Below are 12,993 nucleotides of genomic sequence, written 5' to 3'. Positions count from 1 at the left end.
AACAATGACAACTGCAACTGGAAATAGCCGGGTGTTGTGGTGGGTGCCTGTAGTCCCAGCTACTTGGGAGACTGAGGCAAGTGAGTTACTTAAGCCCAAGAGTTTGAGGTTAATGTGAGCTGTGATGCCACTGCACTCTCCCAAGGGCGACACGGTGAGACAGTCTCAAAAAAAAGTTCTGGCTCTTGTCATGGGGCCTGAATTATTACGGTGATACGCAGGGGCATGAGTTGGGTGATGTGAACTGGAAGTTATTGGTGAATATTGAAATGAGAAAAAAAACTTTCAAAAAGTCATAAACTTTGGTCTGATGTTGAAGCCATCAGGCACCAAAAAGTATTTAGAGATCCTATCAATCTGTCTAATCTCTGTCCTCCAAATAGCTGGAGGTACTTAGGGCAATGATAATTACTTAAACAGAAACACCTCATAGTAGTGACATATCCCTTAAAAGGTGAATCAAAGTCAATAAGGAAAACATTTAGATCCTAATATGCAAGTGGAAAAAGACATCAACAGACACAAGAGAAAATGCAACTCTGTGGTGAACGAACATGGGAAAATATGCAATTTGCCTCACTCAGAAACACATAAAGAAAAAATGTTAATGTATCTTCGGGTTATTACAGTTGCAAAAGTGAAAAAAAATACTCAGTGTTAGTGTGTGTGAAATAGAATCTCTGCTTCTAACTCAGTACACACCAAAAAAACCCAAAACTACGTGTGTAATAATTTAACTTTTTATCTTGAAAAATATATAACAAAAACTTCTGTTTACTTTTCATCTAGATGCACCTTCTTCTTATCTTATGATTCACTGATGATTTGATTACTATTGTTCTTTACAGTCTTCTTTTCATATTCCTAATATTATTATCATCCTCATCCTTGATGACCATTAAGAGTAAGTTGTAGACATCGTATCATTCTGCTCCTTTCCCCTCTATAATCCAGGATGAATCTCTTTGTGTGTGTGTGTATCTTAAGAATACAGATATTCCTTTACGTAACTGCAGTGTAAGCATCAAATTCCCCAAATACAACTTGGATTCAATACTCTAATCAGATACATAGTTCATATGTAGATTTTGCCAATTGCCCCAATAATACGCTCTATAGTATATTTTTTCCTGATCCAGGCTGCCTCATCGTCTTTATTTCAGTTGTCTCTTTAGTTGCCTTTAATCCATCCCAGTCCCTTAGCCTGTCTTTGTCTTTCATGGTCTCAACATTTTTTTTTAAAGAATAGAAGTCCTCGTCCAGTGGAATGTTTCTCAATTTAAGTTTGTCTAACACTTCCTCATCCCTAGACTCAGGCCCTTTTGGCAGGAGTTTATAACTTTTGACCTAATAAATTCCACTTCTGGGAATCTGTCAGGAGGAAATAATAAATATGTGAAAATGAATTTATATGGCTTCAGAGCAACACGAATGTCACATAATAGTAAGAGTTCTGTGCCGCAGTGTGCGTGATAGCATGCTGGCTGCGTTATGTGCATTATTGTAATTAGTCTTCTCACAACCACATGGCAGCCTCTGTCCGCTGCCTGGGCAACAGCTATTCTCTCCTTTGTCTCACTTTTGTTTTGGCCCCTCAAGAGAAGGAATCACAATAATTCTGGGCTGACCATGGTTATCCACTTTTCTTCACCATTCATTCTTTCCTTCCCTCCCTTGAAGCTGAGGAAGAGCATCTGACCCGTCTCCGGCCAGTGAACACTACAGACAATTTTCCTGGAGGATTTCTGGGAAAGATGGAGCCTCCCAGGGAGAAAGCCCTGGCCTCCTTCTTTCTTCCTGTTTGTGCTGCTGGTGTCTGCAGAGGCTGCACCACATGGGAGACATCGGATAGTCATAGGTCGTAAGAATGATGATGAAAGACCACCAGGCCGAGGGTGGCAAAGTGAAGGGACAGAAAAAATCTCAGTTCTTGATGGCACCATTGAGTTGCTGACCCAGTTATGGACCATCTTCTTTACTTCAGTAAAAAAACTTATTTAGGAGACCTTTTTTGTTTGTTTGTTTTTTTAGACACAGCACCTCACGCCAATCCCCTTGGCTAAACTGCCATGGCACAATTGCAACCCTGAACTCCTGGGTTCAAGAGATCCTCTCCTGCCTCAGCCTACCAAGTAGCTGAGACCATAGGTATACACTACCATGCCCAAGTAATTTCTTTTTATTTTTTTGTAGAGACAAGGCCTCACCACATTGCTCAGGCTGGTCTTGAACTCCTGGCCTCAAGCCTTCCTCCTGCCTTGGTTTCCCAAAGTGCTGGGATTAAAGGCCTAAGTCACTCAACTTTTAGTATCTTGCTGCTATAGACATTACTAACAGATGCAGGTAATAAGAATAATAGAAATAGTTACACATCACCAAACGTGCTTTGCATCATTTAATCATTGTAACAATCCTATCAAAAAGGTACCACATTGACCACTATTTTACAGGTGAAGAAGTTGAATGCAGAGATAGAAATGTGCCAAAAATTCATATAGCTAGTAAGTCTGGTCCAATTCAGTGGTTAGATTTCAGAGTTCAAGCTCTCAGCAACTACATTATCCTGCTTCCTTCTGAGTAAGGACATAGTTACATGAATTATGACACATATAATAAATGGAAAATATTGTGAACACATGGTAAGAAAGTAAACTGAAATGCTCATAAGAAATTTATTTACTTTCTGGTGTTCCATTCTAGTAGTAAAATCTCTTTGCAGCTCACTAATATAATCAAAAGATCAATTTATCAGAAGCCGGCATAGTGTAGTTGTGATAGGCAGCCTCTAGGGCCAAACCTCCTGTGATTCAATCCTGATCCCATTTACTATCAGCTGAGTAGTCTTGGGCAATTTACTTAATCCATGCCTCCTTTTCCATAAAATGAAGTTAATGATATTACCTATTTCATATTTTTAATGAAATGAAAAATTCAATTTTAATTAGAAATTAAGTAGAAATTCAATTTACTTAATAATTAGAAATTCAAGAAGAAATTATAAGGCTTTTGCATAGATAAGGAAATACTCAACAGAGAAAATAGATAACCTACAGAATGGGAGAAAACATTTGCAAGTTGTACATCCAATAAAGGGCTAATAACCAGAATCTACAAAGAACTCAAGAAAATCATAAGAGAAATGTTCCACATCTCTAATCATGAGGGAAGTGCAAGTCAAAACCACAATGAGGTCTCCACTATCTCCAGTGAGAATGGCTTTTATCCAAGAAAAACAAAACAACAGAGGTTGGCATGGGTGCAGAAAGAAAGGAACAAGCTCCATGGAAAATAGTGTGGAGAGGCCTCCAAGAACTAAAAGTAGATCTACCATCTGATCTGGCAATCCCAGTACCAGGTATTTATCCCGGATTCATTTTATCAAAATGACACATGCACACGAATGTTTATTGCAATATAATTCACAACTGTAAAGGTGCAGAATCAACTCAAGTGCCCATCAATCCATGAGTGGATTAACAAAATGTGGTACCTGTATGCTATGGAACACTACATAGCCATGAAAAAGGATGAATTAAGGCCTTTTGCAACAATTTGAATGAAACTGGAGACCATTATCCTAAGTGAAGTATCTAAAGAATGGAAAAAAACAAACCCCATATGCGGTTGCTATTAAACTGGAATGAAAAATGAGACGTGTGCCCAGAGGGAAGTAAAACTCAGCAGAAATCAAGTGGGAGGAAGTGGGAGGAAGGAAAGGGCAAAAACCTACCTAATGGGGATCATGAACACCATCTGGATGAAGGGCATATTTATAACCCTGACTCAAGCATAACAAAACTGTAACATGTATCTAAAACATTTATCCCCCTGTAATGTTTTGAAATAATACACCCTCGAATAATACCTGGTACACAATAACTACTTAGTTAACATTAGCTATTATTTGCTCACAGAACTGAAATTCCAAGTGTGATCAAGTGCAATTAATCAGGAATCTGTCCCCTATTCCCCATCTCTCACCTCTGCTGTCTTCCCATCTCAGGCAGCAATCCCAGTGCTGGCTACATGGCCACTGCAGCTCCAGGCTTGCGTCCTCTCCTATTTCATTCCCAACAAAATTAGAAAGTTCCTGTTCCAAAGGGTCCCAACAGGAGTCGTGGATTTGAGGCTCACTGGCTTTATTGATCTTCAAACCTAATGATAGAGAACAAGGTGGTAAGAATCTGATGGGCCAGGCTGGGGCTTGGTACCCACTTTGGTGACTAGAGTGGAGATCTGAAAGTGGGGCAGCATATTTCCCCATGGGAGATGGAGATACTGTTTCCAGAAATGGGGAGAATGGATGTTGGATCAGCATAGCAATATGTCTGCTGGACTCCTTGTTCCACAGAGCTAGAGGTGATGTCTAAACACACACAACAACAACAACAACAACAACAAAGTAAATACTTGAAGGCACCAAGATAAAGGTAAAGGATATAAAATAGCAAGTACAGAAGTAATATTAACACAGAAAAATGAATATGGTTAGATAAGTATAAAATGCAAAATAGAAACATGATAGCAGTGTGACTGTAGCAGGAAAGATGAACATAGTAGAACACGGGGAAAGGAGACTGGAAGGAAACTTTCCAGCAGGCTGACAGCTTCGCAATGTGCCTAGAGGGGAGGGAAGGAGTTTTTCAGCCTCCGAAGGCCAATCTTACTAACTTACAAGAAATAACATCACAATAAATGAATGCAGAGAATATGATTTTTTCCATATAGATCTGATGGTAGTCTCCAGAAGGAAATTAATTTTTTCCACAAAAGAATGTCACCTGCAGCCTGGGATGGAAGCTGGCCACTGACTCCCTCCCAAGTATGGATCAGAGCCCAGCTCTCCCCTCTGTGGGGATGGCAGAAACTGGGAACAGGGAGGCTGTTCAACATCTAGTGGGCGCTCGGGAAATTGTGTAGACATGAGACCCAACCAAAGGATGGATAATCGATTCTTTAGAGAGAAGGAAGTGGAGGGCTGGGGCAGTGAGTAGATAGAGAAGCCTGAGGGAGTGCAGGGGGAATCTGGGAGTGAGGCCGTGACCCATAGCCATGTGGGCACTCCAATGAGGGACTGACCAGACTAGAGGACCGGCACCTGACTTTCTATTCCTCATAATTTCTCTGTCTCTCCATGAGATAAGACTTTGGGAAAACTGCCTGAACCCTCCTGCAAAGAATTATGTATTTCTCTGTTAGAATCCAGTGTGAGCACAGGTTGGATAAGGTGGGGCTGGCAGTGACGAGTGTAGGAAGCATCATGCTCAGCACCCTCCTCCCCATACTCGACTGGACATCAGCAGCATCCTCATCATGGCCTGTCAGGTGGTGTGAGGTCTCCCCCAGGAGGCAATGACCTACTTACTACAGACACAGCAATCACTGTTCACTGGTTTCTCAACAGCCTGTGGGATCAAGTCTGAATTCTCTAATGGGACCTTCATGCTCAGGCCTTGCCTATTTCTGAGGCTTTATTTTTTTGCCACATCACTCTGTATCCTTGGGTTCCTGACATCCTTCTTATTCTTTCCCATGTTTTTTTTTTTTGTTTGTTTGTTTGTTTGTTTGTTTTTGAGACAAAGTCTCACTATGTTGCCCTGGGTAGAGTGCCTTGGCTTCACAGCTCACAGCAACCTCAAACTCTTGGGCTTAAGCAATTGTCTTGCCTCTGCCTTCCAAGTAGCTGGGACTACAGGTGCCCACCACAATGCCCGACTATTTTTTTGTTGCAGTTGTCACTGTTGTCTAGCTGGTCCAGGCTGGGTTCAAACCCACCAATCCTCAGGGTATGTGGGTGGCACCGTAACCACTGTGCTATGGGCGCTGAGCCATCCTTCTTGTTCTTGAGATGGACAATGTTCTCTCATGTCACCCTGACTCCATGAGTGCTCCTTCTGCCAGGATTATCCTGAATATACTCTTCTCTGCCTGGTGAACTTGTCCTTTAAGACCCAGTTCCTGGGTCATTGCATCTGTGAAGTCATTCTTCCTCAGCGTCAATCTCTCTGCTGCCACTCTCTCCACAAGAACAAGTCATTTCCTCTTTGTGCTTCCTCACTCTCCCAGGGTGTTGTACAGCAAAATGTTTCTCTACTGTGACACAGAACCCAAGCCTCTTCTTTCCTTATTTACATGTGTCTCAGTGCTAGCCCATGAGTTCTGAGAAGTTTGCTCCTACTATCACCTAGTACAGTGCCTGACTATGGCAAACGCTTTGTAAATGCTTGGAGAATGAACAGAAGACACATATATCAGAATGAGTGGATTCATTCATTCACTGATTAATCCAAGGTCCTTTTAGTTCTAAAATGCTATGGTGCAAATATTCCTATTAAATATGAAATAGCGTTGTACATTAGAATATGGTCTAAATCCTATATCTAAAATACTAACTTATAGTAAAATATGTGTAATGTATTTTATATTTTTGTATTTTATAATGTAAATAAAATAAGTAAAAACAGAAATAATGTCTGTGTATATATAAAATACAATGAACATTTTTAAGGCACAGTTTCTTAAACAGTTCTTTTCATATTTAGAGATCTTAGTTTTTTGGTGAAAAAACCAGGAATGAAATGGAGAAAATTAGAACTCGAAATTCTAATGTCTAAACTATAGCTGGTTTTAAAAAACAGCACACAAATCTTTTTGTGTTCATACCCACTTATAAGACAATTATGAGGGAATCTACTTGCTAGTAACAATCTATGGACTGGTTTGATATTTTTCAACCCAAAAAATAAATACAAAATGGAGTTGGAAGACATTCATAGGAGGGCACAACGAAAATAGTCTCAAAAATACTTTTAACAGAATAAAAAGTGAAGACTCTCACTTCCTTCTGAAAGACATGTGAAACTTGGCCATTTCCTTTCAAGTTCACTTTAACAAATATTTATTGAATATATATGTGTGTTTGATACTGAATCAGTTAAACATTTATTCAATAAATACTAATTGAGTACCTAACTTTATGCCAAGCATTGTTCTAAGCCCTAGAGATAGAGCAGTGAACCAACAAAAATCCATGCACACAGGATTTATATTTCAGAAGCATGAGCGATAAAGAACAAATAAATAAAATGTATGTGTATGTCAGATCATGATAAGAGCTATGGAGAAAAGTAAAGTTGGAAAAGGAGTTAGAAAGTATCAGGACGAGGGAAGGAGGCGTTGCAATGTTAATAGATGGTCATGGCAAGTCTCAGTCGAACAAAAGCTGGGAAGGTCTTAGATGGATTTTGGAAGAAGGGAGAGGATGTGTAAACAATCATACTTTTAAAAAATAGTCCAATGTTCAGGATCCTGCATTCTACAAGGCTGTGTTTATTGGTGATGGCCTAACTTTTAACTAATGAAAGGAATGCTGCCTTCAGACTGAAAGAGATACTCCTTCAGGTGGAGATGGAATGTGACTACTTGACTTAAACTTTGAAGGATGGGGAAAGACTAGATGTGATGGTGGAGTGAGAATAGTGGCAAGAATAACAAAAGCAGAAGTCTGGGGCAGAGAGGTTTACTGCCTTCTCCAGGGACAAGATATTCCCTGCCCCAAGGCAAGGGATGGAGCTGGTTATCTGAAGTGGGCCTATAAGCTAGTTAGAGAAGGTCACATTTGGTCGTAGAGGCTATGGGAAGCTACCAAAGCTAAATGAGAAGGGGAGAAACATGATTAAATGGGTATTTTGTTTTGTTTTTGAGAAAGAGTCTCACTCTGTCACACTGGGTAGAGTGCCATGGCATCATCGTAGCTCATAGCAACCTCAGACTCATAGGCTCAGGCAATCCTTTTTGTCTCAGCCTCCCAAGTAGCTGGACTACAGGTGTCCACCACTATGCCCAGCCAGTTTTTTCTATTTTTTTCTATTTTTAGTATAGATAGGGTCTCACTCTTGCTCAGGCTGGTCTTGAACTCCTGACTGCCTCAGCCTCCCAGAGTGCTAGGATTACAGACATGAGCTATTGCGCCTGGCCTGAAACAGGTATTTTAGTAAGCTTAATGCAGTAGTAGAGTCAGATTAGGTCAGAACAAGGACAGGCTACAGATGGGATGCCTCCTTCCTTCCACACTTGATGATTAGTGTGCAGCAAGTCATCAATCTTATTTTTGTTATCCAGACATTAATGTATAAGGGCTGAACCAGAATGGAAGCAGTGAAAACAGTGGTATTTATAAAGGAATGATATTTGTAAAAAAAAATAATAATAATAAATAAATGATAGACCTTTGTAGGTGATGAGACCTAAATGGTAAAGGAGAGGAAAAAATTAGGGCGGCCACGTTCCCCGCTCTCAGAGAGAGGCAAACAGATGATGCCATTCGAAGACTGAGGCATCTGTGATCCAAACAGGGTATGACTCACTCAGGATCACACAGCAAAAAACTGAAGGCAGAACCCAGATGTCCCCCACTAGACGACTCCAAAGTTTTAAACCTGGGAAGTAAAGAAGTAGTGCTACCAACAGAAATGGCTATTTCTAACTAGCTTCCAACTGAGTAGGGGAGATGGAGAATTTTAGTTTTATATTGGTGGAGTCTCGTGGAGTTTGAAAATATTCCAGTATAGATATCCAGGAGATAGGCAACACTTTTGCATAGGAAATGGCTCTACCTTTGCTAGTTTGTGACCTTGGGCTTAATCTCTCAGAGCTTCAGTTTCCCCCAGTAGCAGAGCGAGGATAATGTTATTACTTAATTGTTGTTATGAATAAATGAATGAACTAACTCATATTTGCACAGGACTTGGAACAGCACCTGGTACAAATAAGTGTCATTTAGTTGCTTGTTAAATAAAACAAGTAACATGCGGTATAAAGCAGAAGTTGGCTTTCTGGAAAGGTAAGGAAAAGAAGATAGGGTGGAAAACTAGAGGCAAATTTAGGACAATTGAGGCTGTATCTGTCATAGAAGTCAAGGGGGGGAATGTATAATGGTGAAAAACAAAATAGAATGACCCCAAGATACAGAGAAAGAGGAAGGGCAAGAGAAATCATCAAGTGTGGAAGAAGGCAGCATCCCAGAGTTCATTGTGGACAAAGGGGTGAGGAGGAGAGAAGCCCAACTGCAAGGGAGAAAGAGGCAGTGAAAATGAGGAAGAGAGACGCTTGGACGGCTACTTGCCAGCAACATGTGAATGTGTCTAAGAGCAAATAAAGCTTGAAAATAGGCATGTGATGACATTAATGGATAACACATTCGTAGTGAATTGTTAGAAGACTGTTAAGGAGATCTGGAGTCATTTCTAACCATCAGGAAACTGAGGGCATGGAGGGTAATACTCTTGGCCTGACCTTTAGAATTAGGTGCCAAACTCTGAGCTGAATGCAGAATGATCTGAGGGTAAGATGGAACGTTTTATGATTCTTCCCATTCACCCCCCCAAAAGTTTCCATGATTGCAAATTCTGAAAACTCGAGATGTCCTCATTAAGCTTTATTTGTGTTTGTGCAAAACCAGTGTATCTTTGCTATGCATGAAAGGGTAGGTCATAAGGATTCAGAGACTCAGAGAATCCCATCTTGAAAGGCTGAATTATTGCACAGTATGCTGAAGCTTCTTATGAAAGACGTGCTCTACAAATCATTCATTGGTTCCCAGTTTGAAGAAGTACTCATAGAATTGCTAAGAATTTTTTATCCAAATATTTGCTGAAAAGTTCCAGTGTAGTAAATAGACTTAGGAGAATTTTGAAAGTTAGAAACTCCAGGCTCGGCGCCTATAGCTCAGCCGGCTAAGGCGCCAGCCACGTATACCTAAGGTGGCGGGTTCGAGTCCCCAGCCCGGACCCGCCAAAACAACAATGACGGCTACAACCAAAAAATAGCCGGGCGTTGTGGCGGGCGCCTGTGGTCCCAGCTACTTGGGAGGCTGAGGCAGGAGACTCGCTTGAGCCCAGGAGTTGGAGGTGGTTGTGAGCGTGATGCCACAGCACTCTACCCAGGGGGACAGCTTGAGGCTCTGTCTCAAAAAAAAAAAAAAAAAAGAAAGTTAGAAACTCCAAATTTCAAAAAGCTTTCTTTTCTTGGGGTCTATTTTCATAGATAGTCCATATAATGTTATACTTATGAACTTTGTCTTAAGTGCTTCAAAAGGTATTGATTTGGGGGCCGATGGCCTACCGAACCAGCTCTGAAAAATTACTAACTACCTGACCCAGGCAAAACCAGACAAAGGAAGGCCATCAGGAAAAGACTGAACCCAGTCCAGGCATTTTAGTATTGGGTTGCAAATTAGGGAGTATTGGACTGGTACTGTCCAATAGGAATGTATTGAGGCCCACAAACACGAGCCACATATGTAATTTCCCACTTACTTTAATGCAAGCCATTAGTTTAAAAAGGAAAAAACAAACAGATGAAATTAATTTTAATAATACATTTTATTTATATCCAAAGTACTTAACATGCAATCCACATAAAAATCATTAACAAGATACTTTATATTATTTTTTTCTGTACTGTCTTCAAAATCCAGTGTGTATTTTACCCATCCAGTAAATAACATTTTGCTTTTTTTTTTAAGGGCAAGTTGACAAGAAATCATATAGAGCGTGTTCCCGTATATCACAATCAACAGCAAGCCAGCAACTTGAAATAAACACGGGCTTTTCCACACCTGTCAACACTGGGACTTTTCTGATTTTTTCTTGAGTTTGAGGCTGGGTTTCTTTCTTTCTTTTTTCTTTTCTTTTCTTTTCTTTTGTTTTTTTTTTATTTTTTTTTTTTTTTTTGAGACAGAGCCTCAAGCTATCCCCCTGGGTAGAGTGCTATGGCTTCACAGCTCACAGCAACCTCCAACTCCTGGGCTCAAGCGAGTTTCCTGCCCCCGCCTCCCAAGTAACTGGGACCACAGGCGCCCGCACCAACGCCCGGCTATTTTTTGGTTGCAGCTGTCATTGTTGTTTGGCAGGTCCGGGCTGGATTCCAACCCGCCACCTCAGGTGTATGTGGCTGGCGCCCTAGCTACTTGAGCCACAGTAGCTCAAGGCCTGAGCCTGAGGCTGGGTTTCTTAGCCGACCTCTCAGTCTAAAACTGAAATAAACCTGGATGCACTCTTGAATTACAGGAATACTGCCTTTAGTAGTTCCCCACAGACAAGTTTTTATCCCAGGGTGTAAAAAATTCTGTTCTCTAAAAATGCATAATGTTTATTCTTTGGATAGATTCACTATATCTACTTAAGGTGTCCCAGGAAGAACGGATGGGCACATGGTTTGCAAAGTTGATTTGCATCCTCATAAATTCTGTTGACTTTAACCTTTTTTTTTTTTTTAAGTCTGTCTTTTCCCAGGAATAGGTGTCAACCCTTATTCAGGCCTTGCCTAAAGAATCCCGGGGTTGATCTCCCAACCTCGCCAACTCCGCGGCGCGGGCGGAAGACGCGGGCTCCCCCCGCTTGCCCACATTCCCTGGCAGCTTGGCGGCTTTGAGCAGATGGAGTTTCCGGCCTGCGCTCCGTGGTCGCCGGGTCATCCGCCCGCGCTCCTTTCTGCCTGAGGTCAGGGCCCCGGGAAGAGCGCGCCGTAGGCCGGGGTATCCGGACGGCAGTGCCGCGCTGGGTCCACACCCTCCTCCCCGCCGCTCCCTGTGTGCCAGGTTGGGCGCGGGGCCGCTGGGCTGGCCGCCGCAGCCGGGAGGCTGGGCCGTGCCCCGGGGTGATTTCAGCGCAGAAGGTGGAAATGCGGAAGTTTCCAGCCCCGAATGACAGATGAGGCTCGCGTCCGGCTCCGCACGCTGTGCAGCGGCTGTGCGGCGCGCCGGGCCCCCGCTCTCCGCACCAGGCGCCCCTAGAGGCCGCTGAGCCCCGGTGGGCGATGGCCACGCTGCCGAGCGCAGAGCGCCGCGCCTTCGCGCTCAAGATCAACAGGTAAGACGCGCCCCGCGGTGCCGAGGATCGCTGCCAGTCCGCCCCAGCTGGCCCTGCGGGCGCCGACCACAGGTGGGGGCCGGGCCGGATGAGTCCCTGCGAGTCCGCGGCGGGGCGCGCCTGAGACTTGGGGACGACCGGTCCCCGAGGCTGCTGCAGTGGAGCCGCTGAGAGCGCGGCAACCTGCGCGCTGGGCTCACATCCTCCCCGAGAATCCCAATCCTCCGGAGAATTCTGATCCTCCGATCTCCTCATCCCCCAGGGTCACTTCGCCAGCGCAGTCCTCGGGTTCTGACAGGTGGTCGGGCCGGGAGTGTGATAGGCGGAGGGGTAATCGTGCCACAGAGTTTGTTATAAACTGCTCCTGACTTTGAGGCTGTTATTCTGAGAAGGGAAAAGAAAGGACGTGGCTGAAATGAGAGTTTTGCTTTCAGGTAGCTGCTCCAAGACTTCTGTCGTCCTGAGCCGGGCTCTTTTCCCTCTTACTTTACTATTCCAGAAAACGTTTGGCTCCTGATGAGATCGCTATTTTTATTCCCTGGTCCAAAGCAACCATGAAGTGGAAAAAGTGATTTTTAAAATTCTTCATTTAAATAAACAAAATGGAATGGCCTGTGGCTGACATTTTGAGATTTTCAGCACAGCAGCGAAAAACTAAGCACACAAGGTTCCCAACTCACCCTCCAATGGCAGTTTTCCCTGTACTGGAAATTGCTGACAAGTATTTGGGGACAATTATGCATTGCCCTGAGAAATCTAGGCTGCCTAGTTAAAGAATAATAGGAAACATCCTGAAGGGTCAGCTTAGTCTGCTCTCAGATTTGGAAGTCTTCTTTTAACTGAGCCTGGGAGGGGCTGGTTCTATAGTGTGTTCATCTTTGTGCTGCTGGTGTGTGAAGAGGTTTGAGCAACAAGGAATTAAACGTCCAGAAAAAATGAGACGGTAAGGACTTCCAAAGGGCATTGAGCTTTGTTGGTGATTTTATTTCCACCTACTGTGTAGCTGTGAGCAAACCATTTCTCTTACCTTGCTATATCTTCACCTGTAAATGAGTGTAATTAGTAACGTGCTGTGTGTCAGTGTTAGAGGCCAAGAGGTCAGTATGTCAGGGATCTATCTCTC

The 12,993-nt window shown here is 42.9% G+C and overlaps 1 protein-coding gene across 1 annotated transcript in view; it reads left to right on the top strand.

The window, feature by feature from the left end:
* The first annotated feature begins 11,712 nt into the window (after positions 1-11,712).
* DOCK8 (dedicator of cytokinesis 8) overlaps positions 11,713-12,993 on the top strand; it is a 217,001-nt gene continuing 215,720 nt past the window's right edge. Inside the window, exon 1 of the mRNA XM_012814018.2 lies at positions 11,713-11,870. Within this exon, the coding sequence (XP_012669472.2) occupies positions 11,818-11,870 (53 nt within the window). The 5' untranslated portion in view covers positions 11,713-11,817. The remainder of the gene's footprint in view (positions 11,871-12,993) is intronic.

Source organism: Otolemur garnettii, unplaced genomic scaffold (genome assembly GCF_000181295.1).
Source record: "Otolemur garnettii isolate 467f Iridium unplaced genomic scaffold, OtoGar3 scaffold00006, whole genome shotgun sequence".
Taxonomy (NCBI): domain Eukaryota; kingdom Metazoa; phylum Chordata; class Mammalia; order Primates; family Galagidae; genus Otolemur; species Otolemur garnettii.
Note: the sequence above shows the minus strand (reverse complement) of the source record. Positions and strands in the feature narration are given on the sequence as shown.